Consider the following 19,862-nt stretch of genomic DNA (forward strand, 5'->3'; position numbering starts at 1 on the left):
GTGTTTAGTACCACTTCGAACGCTTGTCGGTCTCCATGTGGGGAGAGTGCTCGACGACCGATCATCGAGACAGATTTTCATTAGCTCGCAACGACTGAATGTAACGCCGCTCAACGGCAACAACGCCGTGCGCCTCCATTCATTCCGTTGTCGTAGTCATAGTCGTAGCCTGCGTGTTAGTTTCGAACAAAAGAAAGAAAGCAAAAAAACATAAGTTTTACGGTTTTAAATTCAATTAATTCAAAGAAGAATTACTCAAATTCAATTAAAATTCGATTAGATTGGAGTTGTGCAACCAGGTGCAATCTGAGAGAGTGAAATTTTTACAAAACATTTTATTTGATTAGTGCAACTGCAGACTGACAAAATACTCGCGGGCATTTGGATGCATCGCTTAGGCCGGAGGACATTAGAAATTAGCAATTATTTAATCGAACATTTTTAAATTGCTCTAAATTGTACACTAACTGTTCAACATAAGGAATAAATTGCAAGAAATATTGTTTGAAAATTGCAACGGTGTTGGCTGTATTGCCGCACGTCCAGTGTTGGAAGTGTGGAGTCGTGATTTGTTGACGCCTAATCAAAGCATTTGAACGATGAAGTTGCCCAGAGGCCGTCAAGGTCTCTTGGGTGGTGGCGCCCAAAGGCGAATAACGAACACTTATCTGTGGTCGCTGATATTCGCAATTTATCTGATTACCTTCGTGAGAAATGACTACAGCTTCGCCGATGCCAAGGTAAGTGAGCCAGCGATTAAGGTGAAAATAGCACTTTAAGAAATAGAAAGAAGTGAAATATGCGAGAAAATAAATGGTTTTCTATTATTTTCTGATAATTTCCATTTTAAATTTTAATAATAAATTTTGAATTTCTATATATTTTATTTATGTAATTAGTAAAAATTAAATTTTTTTGAATGTGTAAATTTTAAATTAATGTCGAAAAAACTAGTGCCTAATATTTTTTGGTCATTGACAAGCGGTGATCGGCAATGCACTTACAGAAAATAAGAAAGTGTTACCAGATACGAATTTCCACAATATTTATAAGTCACCTACAATAAGAGTATAACTGCATTTCGCTCGTTTTTTGAAAGAAAGTCACAACTTGAAAAATCGAAAAAATAAAAATTCAAGAAAAATACAGCTCAAAGCTTTTAAATTATTAACCCTCACTAAGTAAACGTAAAGACACGTTTTCCCATAGTGATTAATCGTTTCGCATGATTTTTTACACAAAAGAGCTGACACTCTTGTAGCAAGTGAGCGATATGTAAAACAGCTCGTTTGAATTTAATATTTTTATTTAACTTTTAGTAAGATGTATTTGTATTCTTATGCTCAGTCAATATAAAGGGTGGTTAAGTTTCAAGGGGCGGTGTTGATTTTGCATAAAATACAATTTTTTTAGGAAATTATTGTCATTTCTCTTTGTTATGATAATATTGGTATGGCTCAATTACGTATAGAACAAAAAATTGGCCAAATGACCGCTGCGGCCTTGGCGGCACACCTCCATCCGATGGTCCAAATTTTCGATGACGCTGAGGCATAATTGAGATTCTATGCCGTTAATGTGCCGAATTATCTCATCCTTTAGCTCTTGAATTGTTGCTGGCTTATTGACGTACACCTTTTCTTTCAAATAACCCCAAAGAAAGAAGTCCAACGGTGTCAAATCACATGATCTTGACGGCCAATTGACATCGCTGCGACGTGAGATTATTCGGCCATCAAATTTTTCGCGCAAAAGAGCCATTGTTTCATTAGCTGTGTGACGGGTCATAATAAGTTCGTTATCATCTCACGATAGCGAACACTATTCACAGTAACTGCCTGACCGTCCTCATTTTGGAAAAAATACGACCCAATGATGCCGCTGGCCCATAAACTGCACCAAACAGTTACTCTTTGTGGGTGCGTTGGTTTTTCGGCAATCACTCTTGGCTTATCATTCGCCCAAATGCGGCTATTCTACTTATTGACGAATCCACTGAGGTGAAAATGTGCCTCCTCACTGAAGATGATTTTCTTCGAAAATTGGTCATTCACTGTTGCCATTTCCTGCCACCATTCTGAGCATTGACGACGCTTGAAATGGTCAAGAGGCTTTAGTTCTTGAGTCAATTGCGCCTTGTAAGCGTGTAAATGCAAGTCTTTATGCATAATGTTCATCAACGAGGAGCGTGAGAGGTGCAATTGTTGTGCACCACGACGAGTAGAGGTGGACGGCTCTTCAACCACGCTATCGTGAACAGCAGCAATATTTTCTGCAGTACGAGCTAAACGAGCATGCACTGGTGTTTTCACATCTCCTATAAACCCGGTTTGCTCAAACTTTTGCACAATTTTTCCAATTGTACGCACATTTGGACCGAAAAAATCACGAAGTGCGCGATATGCATTTTGGTTTGAACGCCCGTTTTCATAATAAACCTGAATAACTTTAACGCGTTGCTCGATTGTGTATCTTTCCATGATTTAAATTGAATTAATCTGAAATTGAAAAATGTCAAATTAAATGCAAAAAAAAGCTTGAAGTTTAGGAGTGGTTTACATTCAATATCGGCCCTTAAAATTTAACCACCTTTTATAACCGATAGCAGCTCAAATATTGCTCAAGAACGCAAAGCCATTGGTACAAAATACTTAATCAACTTAAGTTGTTTTGTTCAAATTTCATCAATTTGGTGGAAACACAAAACGTACAAAAGAATTCTGAGCTGCGGACATACAATTATGGGAATGTGGAAAATGTGAGCCCCAACCTGATAGATCTATACAAAAAAAATATTTATATACGAATAAAATTAAAGTTTATACTCACGCATTTTTTATAATTACCTTTTTAGACTTACGTTTTTATAGTTACTCTTAATGGAAATACTCACCTTAGGTGCAACATTGTAAAATACTCCAAGCTGCCTGGTAGGCTTGCATGTCGTTGCTCGCTATCAACCTTTGCGCTCGAATGTGGAAAATTTTAAAGTAAACCTTCCCGATTTTTTTTTTTTAATTTTAATTTCATTGACCGTAGTGCAGCGAGCCGTGTCCAATATCAAAATGAAGTTTCGTGATCATACAAATCCAAATATGGCTTAGAATGCCCGCCGCGGCTACGAGTTATATGATCCATTTGAATAGTCCAATTTTTGACTAATTTTCCCAATAAATGTGGCCGTGTGGCGTCACTGATGGCTTGAATATTGCAATAAATCGATTGCTAACGCGTTATACGGCCGTCTTATTGGAACCATATCTCGTTTATGTTTAGCTGATTAAGTTTTGCAAAAAAATTTTGTCAGCATGACTCGACAGCGAAAGAAATAAGGCTGAAAATTTTCATGATTTAGATGCAATGTTCTGACGTTAAACGGTTCATGATGGTTTGCCAAACCTTATAGAGCAAAACCGTGAACACAGTTTGCCATCTGCAGCTGTCAAACCTTAGTTATCTATAGCGATAAGTAAACACCCGATATATGTAACAATTATTAGTTTGCTTCTGTCAACAATCAAACCTGACTCACCTCGAAAGGCTCCGCAATGTTTCACCCTAACAACTACTGTGACAGCAGCACCACAGTGAAGTAAATAGTTATAGTTCGTTCAATTTAACACTGGTTCAAAACTATACGTCGATGTTACAAGTAATTCTGAACTATTAAAAAGGGATACTGGCACTTCGCTATGTAAAATCCTCTAGAGAGCCTTCTCGTAAAACTGGTTCATGGTTCTAAATTTACTAGTACTACTACTGTGTATTTCTATATTCCAGAACCCTTTTGTGGCCAAATCCCACATAAAAAAATGATCAAAGAGTGGGAAGATAGAGAATTTACACAACACTGGAGGCCAAGTAGTTTATCGTTCCCTACAGAAGAACATCAAATAGGTTCCTAACCCAGATGAAGAGGGCTTACGAACTGCCACTGGATACTATGTGGGGCACTGTAGCCTTTGTTATCATTTCAGGAAGCTGAAAGTAGTGGGAAAAAGTATCTAACGTTTGTGCGGTTGTGCGAATATGCAGTTCTCACAAGGCAAAGAATCATATACCTCGGTGGTGCGACTTTAAATCCATTGGTGATATGTAACAAAAAGCCTGAGGAGACAAATTCATCATGAGCCTCCAGTTTTAGGCTTGCAATCAGGCACAATAGACCAAATCAGAGGTTGCGATACATTATGACCCAATAATAATAATAATAATGGATTTCTATGAAGGACTATTTCGGACACCATATATTTAGAAATTCGTTGATAAAACACCTTCACCAAGGGTAAAATTCTCGCCTCTACATTTGATGATGTAAATTTTGATATTTAATTTCAATCAATTTAATGATAGAAATGAAAGCTTGAAAGCATGCGCGAAAAAAACTGAAACTCATACTGATGTTAGTCATAGAAGCAATCCTTCGGAGCATCTCATATAAAAACAAGGATTGAGATCTGTTCATCTTCTATAACTTTGCGGAATATTAAGATATTTCTTATGTAATTGACTTATGAATAGAAAAGCAATGCCGGTCTTGCGAAGTTTGTATGCGTTATGGTACTATTTGAAAACTGGAACCATAACTGTCCAATGATTATTCAAGAGGGGATAGCTAGAAATTAGATCACTCTTCAATAATAGTACGATACGGCTGGCCTCACCGAGGCTGGTCAACACAGCTTTCACCGACAACCGCCTGGCATTATATGATAATACACGCCGCTCTTGGCAGTGATAACTTTGAAGTTGCAAAGGACTTTGTCTACCTATGTGGTATCACAACGCATCGGCAACGATCTAAGTGAGTTGGTTTAAAGGCCGAATGCCACTTTTACTTACGTAGCACCCACCTTGACTACCTAAGCACCAGCATAAATGTTTCCAACAAAGCCAGCATAAAGATATTTATGGTGAAGAAAAACTTTTGCTAATCGCAGCTATTTTGGGCTTGATTGGCGATGAAACAACAAAGCTTTTCTCGACTTGCAACAAGCTCTTCCTACCAACCCTGTCTGCCCTATTATAAGCGCAGAGGCGTGGAAATTGCCAAACAATGCTGAGAAGATGCTGCCAACATTTGAATTAGCTTTCTACACCAGATCAGCAGAACTGGGAGCAACTCGTAACGAAGAAGATGAATTGAAGAACTTTACGAGCTTTGTAATAGCTTTGTCACCTCATATTCGTTCTTAAGAATGATGGTGCGCCGGTGAAAGTATTCGCCGATTTGACACAATCAAAGTGAGGCTGTCCGCGAACTTAATGGAACAACTCAGTTTAGAAAGTCTTAGCTGGTATAGTTGGAGTGAACATCTCAGTGTTATAAAAATTGGAGGCAGTTTCAAACGATGTATGCACATTCCTCTTTTTACGCAGTAAGAGTAAGAGATATATGAGGATTCAGTCAACCTTTCTGATGTAGCTGCTCATTTTTGGTTATTCTAGAATGGCTTGGAATACTTGTCACTCTTTTTGTTTTTGTTTATTGCGGTTAACAAGTATTTTACTGCTTTCTTGCTTTTATAATCTGCCTCTTACAGGGTGTCTATCCGAGCCCATTTCTTTTGTCTAAGTGGTAAAAAGTGTTGCTTCGAAAATCTCAGTCATTTCTGCCGTGAATAGAGAACAAAAAAGTTATAGGTGACAAATGGATTGTGAAATATTTTTACTTCTTTATTTATTAAATTTTGCATAACCACATTTTGGTGCTTGGAATCAATGCAAATAAATGAATGCAAATGAACTACTTGGCTCTTTATCACTTCCACTTAACCAAATCTGTACGAAAGAACTAACTGGCAGAGAGTGGGATATACATGCACATACATACATACGTCCATATATACGTAAATATATGCCACATGTATACGTATACACCAAATACACAGTATGGAATTGTAATCTTATATGGATGTAGAATGAAGAATAGCGGAAAGGAGTTAAAATGGAAATGAACAAAAAATCTAGTAGTACTCAAGAGAGTAGATGAAGAAAGTCGTGAGGAGCTGCAGCAAAATTAGGTCACTTCATAGCAATATTGCACTACATTTTCTGTTATTTTTTTTCTTATTTCAAGACGATGGAGACTAAAAAAAAACTGCGTAATCACAATGCAGCAAAAGTAGAGTGACAAACTCACAACTCACTCCTCCTTAGTGTTTAAGTTTTTTCCTGTTATTCAGCACAAATGCAGGCGTGTTTGCAGACATAAGTACATATATACTTTTACATATATTATATTTCCGGAATACTTAAGCTGCATACAATTAATCATATAATATTTACCCTATACTCGTTTGTTCGGGTGTGTGTGTGTGTGTTTATGTGGTTAGTTGTGATTGAATTTAGTAGCAGACTGCAATTCTATCATTCTTGGCTTGGTGATATGAGCAAAGAGTGCTTGGTGCTTGGGTGGGAGGTGATGTAGGTTCAAAGTGACTGCGAATGCTTGCTGTTGTTTTTGTATTGATTATGTTGCTACTCGCACTGCTGCTGCGCTGCTTGCATTACACTCTTCCTTTCAGATAAAACCAAACAAAAGATTATGGAAGTGTAACATTTCATTGAAATAAATGTGTTTACTTGCTGCAACTGTTACTTTACACGTAGCTTAGTAAGTCAAAGTTTTTACAACTATTTAATGTATACTCTGGGCGAGCTTAACTGGTTGCAGGATGATTTTTTTTTAATGCTTGCAATGTTTTTCGAGCTAAAATTTGATTGCTATTTTTTAATGCTCTCAGCAAAATATATAAATATATAAATCAAACTATTGAACTTTATTCAAAATTTGAAACAATGCAACAAATTTTCAAATTTTAATCTGAATTTTTAGAAAATTTTTGAGTATGCGATAACATGACTCATACAATTTTATTCAATTTGAATACATTTTTTATTAAAGAAAAATTAATAAAAAAATTCATAAAATTAATTCATAAATTAAATTAATTCACTTAAATTTTAATTTAAAAAAAGTATTCGATAACATGACTCATACAATTCCATTAAAATTAAATACATTAAAAAAATCATTAAATTATTTTACTCAAATGTTGATCAAAAAAACTGATTAAATTAATTTATTTAAATTTGAATTAAAAAAAAATTATTTTAAGTACCTGAAAAAGCGCGTTGAGCTTTATTATTATTAATTTTTTTTTGTTGACGACTTTATGGGTTTTTTAATACAAGGTGGCGCAAAATTAATCATCCAAATATTTTTTAGAACAATTTTGTTAATATACTAAATAAAAAAACAATGTTTTTGAGTGATGGAAGTCTTTACTTTGATTTTTACGCGCTCCATTGTTTGTCTGTTTTGCTGTTTGTCATTGACGTACCGTGACGAAAATTATAAATCTGCCGATAGGTGATTAATTTTGTGCCACCTTGTAAAAATTATAAATCTGCCGACCATCATCATCGTTGTTAGCTGGACAACCCTGGTCGGGACTTCGCCTGCTGCAGCAAATGCCTCCAATTGTCTCGCTTTAGTGCCTCCATGCCCGAATTCCGAAAAAAACCTGCGTACTCATCTATACCGTCAATCCATCTGAGCGGCGGGCGACCCCTTCTTCTATGTCTGTAGCACTTTCCAAAGAGTATTTGTAGGGTAGGATAGTTGGTATTAGCACGTAACATGTGACATGCCCATTTCAGTCTGTTGATCATTACTATGGTTATTACAGACGGGTACACGTAAAGCTTTGCGAGTTCATGATTGTAGCGCTTTCGCCATTGGCCATTCACCCTTATCACATATCGCGCCAAGATTTTTGCAGAACTCTTCTTTCAAATATCAGCAGCTTCTGTTTATCCCCATCTCTGAGTGACCAGGTTTCACTAACGTCCACCAAGGTTGGAATAATAATTGAGCGGTACAGAGAAAACTTTGTTTTCCTCTCTAGAAGGCGGCTCGTTAGATGATTGCACAAAGAGAAATAGCAGCAGTTCGCCATAAGGATGCTCTAAGCAATCTCTGCAGAAATATTGTGGTCATGATCAATGGTAGGTACTCCTAGGTACTAAAATTCTGTGAATGCTCAGCAGGACATAGTACTCCAATATCACCTACGTGCCATCTCGACGGATTACTGGATAAAGCCTTCACCTACTTCCAGCTTAACCTGAGTTGAGCCGTCTCGCGATCCACAGTTCTTTTCCAGGCTTCCCTTGTCCTGCCAGACCGTCTTGCTCTCGCTGTGAGTTGGTTCCCTCCCATTGCCTTCTTCGCTATGCTACCGTTCTATAACAAGTGAGTTTATAATGGCTGCCGCTAATTTTTCTAACTTTTTTTTTGCAAACAGTCTTGCGCATTTTCCTCCGCAAGAAATAGATTTTTATATGGAAAGAAAAGTCAATACTCTTTTTCCATCAGATTTATAAAGTTTTTAAAAACTTCCGCCAAAATATTTCAAAAGAATTTGAGGACTTACGTGGGCTGTACCAATTTTAAAGAAGCTCCGAAAATCTCATTATTTTAATTGCGTTGATAAAATCTTTAAACATTTTTATGCAAACCTTTTAAGCTTAAACCCTTCTATCATCCGAGGTGATTTTTTAGTAAAAACTATTTTTAAAAACTAATTTTGTTTATAAAAAACTTGATATTTAATGTTTTTTTTTTCAAATCAGGAAATCTACAAATTTGTCCGAAATATTTTGGCGGTAGTTTTAAAATAAAATAAATTTTATAATTTGAGGCCGTATGTTTCTCCTAGGAACCACGGGAAAATATGTATGCATGGGTAGAAAAACCGCAACTTTTTTGGTTCTTATGGACCTACATTAAATTTACAGCAAACTAAATATTAAAAAATATTCCAATATACTTTTTGGCACTTGATTGGTGCCAATGAAATAAATCTCATATTTGGCTCGGCTTATCAAAATTCTCCGCCCGAATTTGGTTGACGATAACCTGCATGTCAATGTCGAATAATTAACACAAACAAGAAATATGTTAAAATTAAGCATTTTTTTTATGAATTTAGTGAAAAAAACATAAATATTTAATTTAGTGTGCTTCCGGTTGGTTTGTAGAGGATGACAATAGACAATATAGAAAAGTCTTTATCGGGATGCCTCACACTTTTTTGGTAGATTATTTGCTTAATATAATATTATATTTGAAAGCTCTTGATTTATTGACAATTTTTAAAAGGTCAACCGGATTGGGTTGACGAGTAGCGATAAGCTGTTTGGGCCGAAATGAAACCATTTGCAACTGTTGGCAAATGCGGTAGAAAGTTTATTTATTAAAAAAACAACAATTCGAGTATCGCCATTTTAAAATTTAGGCAAAAATGAATTTAAAAAGTTAAATTAAGATTACACCAGCTGGTGTTTCAAGCAAAACGTAGATATTTTTTTCATTTATTGGAAAAAATTAGGTCTAGATAAGGCGAATTAAACAGACTGGAATTGGATAAAGAAATACATATATATTCAAAACACCAGCTCTTTTTTGTGTGAAATTAGTTTTTATTGATTTAAAGAAAAATTGTTTCAAAAATAATTACAATTTTAACATATATTCACTTGAGCTCGATATGACCACCTTTTGCCTTGACTATAGCCTTCAAATGGTCAAAAAATGAGTTGCATGCTGCACGAATGCGTTCTTGAGGTATTTTGGCCCATTCTCGCTTTTTTCAGCGCATCCATACTGGCATATTTTTTAGTCCTCACCTTGCTCTCCAAAATGGACCAGATGGAATAGTCCATCGGATTCGCGTCTGGCGAATTCGAAAACCATTAAGTGGACGAAATGAAGTGTGGAACATGATTTTTTAACCATTCTTGGTTCACACGAGCTTTATGAGGCGGTGTCGAAGCCTGTTGGAACGTCCATGGTCTACGACCGAAATGTTTGTTTGTCCACAGCTCTAAAGCAGCTTCTAAAACATTTTCCCGATAATAAGTCGCATTCACTTTGACACCAGGCTCTATAAAAACGATTGGAGAGCGTCCATCAGCGGTCGATGCGGCCCAAACCATTACTTGCGATGGGAAATTGCTTCGAGGGGCCATACGTACGCGCAAATTCTCGTATGAGCGTTCGGTCAAGTAAACACGATTGTTTTGAGTGTTTATGAACTGCTCAATTGGAAAATTTGTTTCATCAGAAAACACAATGTTAGGAAATTCGCCACGTTCGTGCAAGCGCAACAACTCCTTTGCTCTTTCGCACCGAACTTTTTTTTGCTGGGGTGAAAGATCGTGTGCTTTTTGGAACTTGTAAGTCTTGACCTGTTTTGCGATATTTTCAATTCTTTGGCCATTTTTCTTCCACTTCGACGTGGATTTCGTGCAAGTCGAGCCTTCACTTTCCGAACCATTTCTGGCGTTGTTACGGTTTTTTTTGGTCCACCTCCATAGCGTTTTGCAATGCTAACAGTATCATTGTAACGTTTTATAGTGCGATACACAAACATTTTATTCACTCAGAGGTGACTGAGCTCACGAACAATGGCTGGTTGTGATTTTCCAACCAAATATAACACAATCACACTATTACGTTTGAATTCCATCATAGAAAAAAAAATTCAACAAAACTGAGATGCAAATGCTTTTGATGGCTTATAAACAATATATTGAACTGTCATTAGAACAATTTTGACGTTGATGTCATGAGCTGTTTTAAAGATACAAGCAGTGTGAAGTTGGTAACACTTCATATCGTTCACCCAGTAGTATCTAAGTGCGCGAGCTGTATTACTCGTAAATTTAGTCTAAAGTTTCCCTATAAAAGGGGTAAAAATTTTGAAGACTTATTTGTCGAACATTAAAGCTTATCCGCTCAAGTGATCTGGACAGGCGACGATGTCATTAACAATATTGAAAATAAACGAAAGTGAAAGGACTGTGCTTCCTTTTCTAGAGATTCTAGATAAATTAGCTTTATAGAATGGAGCAGGGCCCTCAAATCGTAGCGAACAGGCATTGTTTAAGAAATATATGCTCAATTCCATTTGTCCAAACTTGGTCTTAAGGTCTCCAAATGATAACAGCGTATTCTGAGTGAGAACGATCAAATAATGTAAACAGCAGTTTATAGGTTTAGGGGTCGGAAAATTCGGATATATTGCGACGAAGGAAGTCTAGAACGGAATGCGATTTTGAAAGAATAAAACTATTATGATCACTGAAAGAAAATGTCGTATCGAACAAAATTGGAAGATCTTTAAACTCTGTTACACTTTGTTATACATTATTAGAAATGATGTTAAAAACGTACTGACACCTCGAAAATGTTAAATGGAAACAAACAGCGTATTCTGAGTGAGAACGATCAAATAATGTAAACAGCAGTTTATAGGTTTAGGGGTCGGAAAATTCGGATATATTGCGACGAAGGAAGTCTAGAACGGAATGCGATTTTGAAAGAATAAAACTATTATGATCACTGAAAGAAAATGTCGTATCGAACAAAATTGGAAGATTTTTAAACTCTGTTACACTTTGTAATACATTATTAGAAATGATGTGTTAAAAACGTACTGACACCTCGAAAATGTTAAATGGAAACAAATTTTAATACTTAAAAACAGACACAACCGAAGAAGATTCGAAAAGGAAAAGCATTTGCTTACATCATTGATAAAAAGGACAAAACAAAAATGGCTCTAATATGCTCTTTTGGGGGCTCCTGAAATAGCAACAAAGTGGTTCAATAAAACTCTATCCATCTGACCGTCATTAAAGACATTGCAGAAAAGTGGAGTGAAAGCTCGAGTAAGTAAACTTGTTTACTAGAATCTTGTGCGACACTTTGTCAAATGCCTTAGAGAGCTCAGTGCAAATGCAATCAACTTGGAGTCCTTTGGAAAATGATGATATACCAAATTCTCTAAAAACAGCAAAATTAGAAGCTGTAGAGCGACTAGTAACTGGTCCATGGTAATATAAATGGTATCCATATTTGTTTGGGTTAATTAAAGATTTAACCGCCAAATAAATTTTGTCGTCTACAATCCATTAAAACACTTAAGAGATGTTTGATAGCTTGGAAATCGGCCTATAATTGCGAACATAATTTTTTCTTCCGCTTTTAAAAACAGGTAAATTTCCATTCATTTAAGAAAGTACCCATAGAATACAACAAAGAGATTTGCACGTCGATCTTAAGACCTTCCGAGCTCTATTCTCATCACAAGCCCAGTCACACAAGCTCATCAGAGTACTTCATTTAAGCCCAGTTCGCTCAATAAAACTCTGATGGAGCTGGGTTGAGAAATTTACCGTACAAGTGCTCCTTTAATAAATTGCGCGATTAGTGATTAATTGCGTATAAATTGAATCAGATTGCATATGCAACCCTGTGAAAAGAGAGAAAACAAAATTGCGTGAAAGGGATAAAAAAAACATAATAAGAAATAACAGGACACATGGTGTTTACAACTCCTATGTGGAGCATAGGGCGTCCGCCATCTTGGGACGCATCCAATGGGAGACAATCAACTCTGCACGGAAAATGGTATTTCTAAAGCCAGTTTATAACCAAAACTCAATTGTAATGATTGTAAGAACTCGATATTTCTGCTATAAATTAACGAAATTTCCTTTCCAATTCACAAAACCGAATTTTCTCAAATAAAAACAAAATATTTTCTAACAAATGCTAATTGAGTGAGCTAAATTGAGTGTGTGCGAACATCAAAGTCGAATTAATGCTCAATTATCTCGATTAACTTACCTGGCTAAACCTAAACTTGTGCGTACATAACTAACAATGCGTGAGCAGTCATATGGCGTCTAAGCATTTAGCGTTTCCTTAATCAATTCACAAAATTCCCTTAGTTAAAAAAATAAATCTTTAAATTGACGTACAATTTTGAGCATTTCAAATTAAAAAAAAATATAGAAACAATTAAAATTTAAAATTGCAATTTTACAGTCAATATACGAATATGCGCACAAATTGCAAGTGAAATAACGCAGCCAGGCGCCCCTAGCAGTATGCTACCATTTTTGTGTTTGTCTAATTCTACACGCGCCAATTTAAGCGCTGATGTAATGTAATACTTTATATTGCACAACTATAAATATTTCTATTAATTTGTGGGTATTAGTTTATACATTTCTATTCATAAATTTTTTCTATCAATGAATTTGCATATCTGGAAAAAATATTCTACATGTGTACTAAGCTTTAAAAATAAGCAAATTAATTGCATACTTATAAAAAAAAACTTTGACGACTTCCTTTCAAATGCTGATAATTTTTTATGCGCATTTGACTCCTTTAGTTTGCTCTGATTTTATTTTCCATCTGCGTTTTTTGTGTTGATTGTCGACAGTGTTTTTATTTTATTTATTTATTTTTATTTTTTTATTGTACTAAACTAGATAACATTGGCAGTAATGAACTCAGGAGGGCATAATAGGCTTTTGGTTAATTACAAACTGTTGCGAATAAATAATTGAATACTTTTTAATAAATCAACATTTATTTGGCTTTGAACAAAAACAGAACTTATCAACATTTTTTTTTTAATATTAAGTAGTTATTGTGTATGTTGTTGTTTTGTTTGTTTTAATATCAAGTAGCTATTATGCTAAATTTTTTAAAATCATCATATACCTAAAACCGTAAGGGTGGCCAAAAAAAATTTTGTTTTCTTTATGCTATCGACTAAATTTGTTTTATAAAAAAATGAATCACTTATATTTTTATGTTTTATTTAATATTTACCCGTGCTGCCAACAATTTGAAAATTATCATTGAACTCTGATGGGGGAAATGTACTTTTCTGCAAATTTGATAGCATCAAGAAAAAAATTTTGTTTGCCATCCTAATGTACCTATCTACTCGTATACTTTTATGTTACGTGCTTAGGTTTGGTTAGCAAGTGTTTAGTTGTTATAATTTTTAAATATAGCCGAATACCCACTATCATGTCTAAGAATAGGGAACATCAAATAACAGAAAAATAGCAATCGCCCCTCTCTAGAGCTCTCTAGTTTTATGCTGCCCATGAAAGGCAGCTGGTTCTTATGGAAAACTTTTTCATACCAGAAATGCTCTCAGAAGTTCAATACCAGCTATCTACTGGGGACCATTTAGAAAAGTAGACTGTTTCCTGGTTTGACAGGCCAGGCTGCTGCGGATTACGAAACAATAAATTGCGCCTACATCTGTTACGACATCTGGTCTTTAGTAGGTTGTTGTTGTTGTTGTTGTTGTAGTAGCATAAACACTCCCTCTACATATACGAGGAATGCTGCTGAAGTGACAGTCCTTGGCCAGATATAGTAGGTCATACATGTCGCTATGACAGAAAGATATGGAACATAATACTTATATACACTAGGTAGAAAAAGTCAGCGTGCAGTTTTTTCTCAACATTATTCACAATGTTTGTCCTGTTAAATCTTTTTCCCTAATTTTTTATCAAAATATAGTTATTGCTTAAAAAAAAATCATCTGAAAATTTTCAAACTTTTTTCATGATTCTCAAAAACTCAAAAAAAAAAATGCAAAAACTTTTATAAAGATTTCAAAATATGTTCTAAGAATTTTTGCAAACGTTTTTTAATTACAAGGTGGCTCAAAATATTCACCCTACCGGAAGATTTATAATTTTTACAACTGGTGTAGTCCATCAATCATATTTGACACTTGCGAACTAGACAGCTGCAGGATACAAACAGTAACAGTAAAGGTTTCCATCACTGAAAATAATTTTTTTATTTAGTAAACCCAAAATTTAGTAAAAACCCAATTGGATGATTAATTTTGCGCCACCCTGTATACATTTTTATAGGTCATGCAATTTCATTAAAATAAAGTGTACGTTTCAAGCCACGATGTTGACTATTTTCTTCCATACAAATGATTTCTGAACATACGCTTTATATGAAAGAAAGAAAAGGTTCTGACAACGGCTTAAGATAATGAGGACCCAGGAGTAATATCTGCAAAAAAACAAAAAAAAAATATATTGTTTAGTTTAATTAATTTACCTTTTTTGACGAATTCAAAAAAATGGCGACGAAATCACAATATCCTTAATCTGCGATCCATTTTTTGCTAACAAAATTTGGAATTATCTTTTGCTGACAAAATATGGACCGCAGACAACAAATATGGGTATTTGCTGCCTTGATACTAAGACATAATTATTTATTTAATAAAAAACTAAAATTGCGATTTCTCAAACTGCTCCGAAATATCAAAACAGTTAAAATAATTTCGAACGTGTTAGTGCAGACTAGCATTGAGTCCAGCATTTCTTGTTCTTCTCTTTAAAATTCTCATTATTTTTCATTTACGATAGATAATACCAGTTTTTTTCGGCAATGTTGCCATCGGAAATTTCTCTAATCCGCTTAAATTATGACAATTAAGTCTATTTTGCGGACCGCATTAGTTGCACTTAATTCCTGAGATAATTTCGTGTTAAACTACAAGAAAAAGAAGTGTCCTGGCACTTTGGCATCAGTTGTTGTAGCAGTGCGCTAGGCTCTGCTATTACGGTGTAGTCACCGTTCGTCATCGTCCAACTCATCTAATGGTAGGCCCAATAAACGTGCTGTTTCGGCAGTTAGGTTCAGGGGGTTAGGGGGGTGGGTTTGAAAGGGCACTACATAGCTATAGCGATATTACCTTGAGTGCATGCGCCTTGGCCTTTACTATTTCACGCATTTCCTGAGAATTTTCTGGAGAGCTCCGTACTAGTCTTAAAATATTAAACACAATTTTTGATATTTTTAACTAGTTATATTTCTCATTTATACTCTAACGCCACCCTTTAAACGATTGCCTTACCATAACATTCATATTTTCTTGCATGGCAATTATCAATCAAACCAAAAAGTTGCTTATTTCCTTTTTGACTTCACTGAACTTTGGCTGCACACGCAGCATTTTTCAATCAAATCAGCAAATATTTCTTTGATCTCAAGCGCCCAATAAAATATACACATAAGCACATATGCATAGGAATCTACTAGCATACATACATACATGCATGTATGCCTAGTCTACCCAATAAAACATAAAAAAAGAAATTATGAAACGCGCATCAATGCGACTTGTCGCCAACTTTCCGCCATTTGTCGCACCAATACCAAATCAGCATTGACATTTGCACTAGTGTTAGTTATTTCTGATAGTTCCATTTTTTAACCTCTCACATCACTGTGCTATTTTATTCAATGATTTATTTTAGTTGCCATGTTTTTTTGCCATTTTTTTCCATTTTAGTAAATTTTTTATTTTCATTTTTTTTTTTCATTCGTTTGCTTCCATTTTATGTCTGGCCGCTAGCTTTCCATTGGCTAGTTGGCGACATCGACATTATGCATAGCTCGTTGCCGTGGAACATATTCACTTCACTCATTTGATATGCGGGTATGTGGCACCGCTGTCTTTAGTACAGAACCGAGTCTACTAGTCAAATGTTTGCACTTACGAATATGTACTGTGATTAAAATCTATTCATAATATGCACATGTTTGTCTCTGAATATATATACGTATATACATACATACATATATATATTTATTCTGTTCTATTCTATCTGCCGTTTTTTATATGTAGCACATATATGTATGTATGTTTAGATTAAAAGACCGTCCGTTTGATATTTTTAGACATGATCACTATATTCTCCTTGAAGTATGTTTGTTAATCTCATGAAACTACGTGCACACATACACGTGCATAAGTACAAGATCAGAATCTGCTTTTTAGCTACAAAGTATTATATTAAATGGCATTTAAAATCTGGTATAATTTGCAGCATAACGCGCAATGTTTTGTGGAACTTTTTAAAAGGCATAAAATCGAGGCATAAATTCTTAGCATGAGAAAGGCGCATCAAAAAATTAAAGCGAACCCAAAGTAAAGTTTGTTTACAAAAATATGAAAAGTGAAAAAAAATGCATTTTAATATATATTTATTTATTTATTTAATCAGTCCACGAGCATTAGGGCGGGTCGATTTAAAAATCGCTCATTTCTCTGTGAAAATCATATTCTAGGGATAAGAAGTAGCGAATTTATATCTTTAGAATTCGTTTTAGAGGTGCTTCCTTCGGCAAAGTTTCTTATTTTGATTCCTAGAATATGATTTTCACAGAGCAATAGGCGATTTTTTTGCCTCCCCACAAAAGACACTAAAAGTTCGACCCAAATTGGGGGACATCAGAATTCGTTTTAGAGGTATGGTCCCTTCGGCAAAGTTTCTTATTTTGATCCCTAGAATATGATTTTCACAGAGCAATGGGCGATTTTTTTGCCTCCCCACAAATCGGCCCGGCCTAACGAGTATACACCATTAATATTATTATTCGTAGCTGTTGCGCCGGCTTTGCGCTCAGAATGCCAAACTGTGTTGACATTTGTGTTCAGTGAAGTTTGAAAATTTATCATGAACAGCTTAGCGTCAGCAAAACGCATCCAAATTTTGGAAATTTACTTTAAAAGAAATAAATAACTCTGTTCGCGAAGTTCATCCATTTTACGTGCGGCTTACACGCTGATCGCATCATCGGCGGTGATTGGCGAGCGCTTGTGAGCCATACTGACTAAATTTTCGTTTGGAAAAACTAATAAGCTAAACATCGACGACATTTAGTTCCAACAAGACGGCGCAACTTGCTTTACAGCGCGCTTAACGATCGTTTCATTGCAATATTCAAGCCACCATTGACGCCATACGGCCAGATTTATTGGAAAAAGTAGTCAAAAATTGGACTGATCGAATGGACCATGTAACTCGTAGCTACAGCGGATATATGCCGGATGTCATATTCAAAAAATAAATGCCATGAAGTTATCTAATAATAAAAATAATATATTATAAAAAAATATATATTAAAAAATATATACAAAAAATATATTAAACAAAAAATATATTAAACAAAAAATATTAAAAAAAAAAATTTTTAAAAATGTATTAGAAAAAATTATATTTTTGCAGTTTTCTAATAACAAAACTAATATAAGATAATATATATCAAAAATAATACTATTTACAAAAATATATTAAAAAAATGTATTAAAAAATAATATTTAAAAAACTATATTAAAAAATAATATTAAAAAAATATATTAAAAAATTATAATACAAAAATGCGTTCCCTTATTATTTCTGTTTTGTATTATCCTTTTAAGTTCTCAAGCAGTTAAAAGAATATCCGATGCAATGATAGATCTTCTTACTCAACTGCCTAAGCGCACCCCTTGGTGGCAAACATCGAACTAAACCTAGTGTTGTAAGGATGCTGGTCGGGCACAAAAGACATAAGGTCGACAACGTGCAAACCTCCAATAAATCTAAAGTTTGCTGGTCCACGTGTATGAAAAAAAATTGTTTAGTATAGCATCCAGATTTATTTTCCACTTCTACTTTTCGGTTTTGCAACTTTTACACGTAGCCTCCATTTTGCTTCCATTAAGAAACGACTACTACAAGTTCAGTATGGACTAGTCCTTTTGAGCTGGCTCTTCGCGAATTCCTAGTACAGTAATATTAATCATCTATGTATGTATGTGTGTATATGTATTTATGTGCACACATCCTCCTCCATCTAATAAACTTTCTGCAACGTTTGCTTCGCTTATTGTACATACATACATACATACAAACGTCACCTTACCGGTACAAATGCCGGTTAGTGTGTAATTCGATCGTGTGGCTTTTCGCACTCTCTGCTAACTTGGTCAATTACTTAGTCTTGCGCTTGGTACACACACACGTCTATAAATATGTACGCTAACATGTGCTCGGTTAAGAAATGTTTACGTTTTCATATACTCATACGCACTCTTTCATTTCTTCACAAATTTGTGGTCTGTAAGCGTTAAATAAATAAACTGTAGAAGAAAAAATTGAGTCAATATATACACACATACATACATATATGCATACATAGGTATGTATAAAGAAACCGCAAGCCTCTTCGTGGTTAAAGTCTTTCACTGTCAATGCGAACTCTCTCAGATGTCTGCGTAATTCAGGTTTTTGCAAAATACGCATTTTGGCATTGGAATATTTTGCTTACATTACTAAGATGTCTCGAACTCTCATTGCATCCTAAGACTGCTAGCAAAATACTTAGGAAAAAATTGTTAAGTCAGTTTATTAGCATTCAGCACTCATCGGTCCTTTCTCTTAAAAGTAACTCACGTGCTTAAGAGAGCATGCGGTGCATGCTCTTTTATCGCTCTCACAGCACACATGCACAAAAATCGCTTAGGTTCATCTCAGTCTCACCTCATACACTCAAGCAACAACAAGTTGCATGCTACTCCAAACAAAATGCAACCAGCTTCATGTTCATACTCCTCCCACAAGCCGGCTGCATGCAGCACCGTGCAACATCTGTTACTGACCCTGCTGATGCTGCTGTGGTGGCTCCTCTACCACTCCCCACCATACCATCTGTTTTTCTTGCATAGGCCATGCGAGCATTAAAAAGTGAATGAATTGAATTGTGGCTATGCCCTTTGCATATCGGAACTCGTTGTATATTTTTATCAGCAACGTTTGTTTTGTTGCACTTTGGCTGGCCATATGTACAAGTACAAGTAGCATGTGTGGCATACAAAGTGCAGTTGCAGAACTGATTTTGCTTCCCTTCCCCCAAACAAATATACACCAGCCATAAGAATTTTCTCTGTTTTTATAATCTCTTTTATTTTCCTCTTGGATCATCATCCTTGGATGATGGGCGACTGGGCGGCTGAGTGGCTGGGTCGTTTGGATGTGCAATGAACGCACTTTCAATAGACATTCGGAAATTTGTTGTTGATTCTCGCCGTAATACTGTTATTGTTTTAGTAGCCGCCACAGCGGTGGGCATTGTTTTGCGGGCAGTGTTGTTGTTGTTATCGCACATTTTG

The 19,862-nt window shown here is 35.3% G+C and overlaps 1 protein-coding gene across 2 annotated transcripts in view; it reads left to right on the top strand.

Moving 5' to 3' along the window:
- Window positions 1–19,862, top strand: part of LOC129249203 (collagen alpha-5(IV) chain) — a 68,214-nt gene continuing 48,352 nt past the window's right edge. The window contains exons 1-2 of one of the 2 annotated variants that reach the window (XM_054888885.1): window positions 1–175; window positions 348–740. In XM_054888885.1, coding sequence (XP_054744860.1) covers window positions 600–740 — 141 coding nt within the window. In that variant the 5' untranslated portion in view covers window positions 1–175; window positions 348–599. Of the gene's footprint in view, window positions 741–19,862 lie in introns of both variants that reach the window. The other variant, XM_054888884.1, reaches the window with a different exon arrangement.

The sequence above is a fragment of the Anastrepha obliqua genome, chromosome 5 (assembly GCF_027943255.1).
Source record: "Anastrepha obliqua isolate idAnaObli1 chromosome 5, idAnaObli1_1.0, whole genome shotgun sequence".
NCBI lineage: Eukaryota > Metazoa > Arthropoda > Insecta > Diptera > Tephritidae > Anastrepha > Anastrepha obliqua.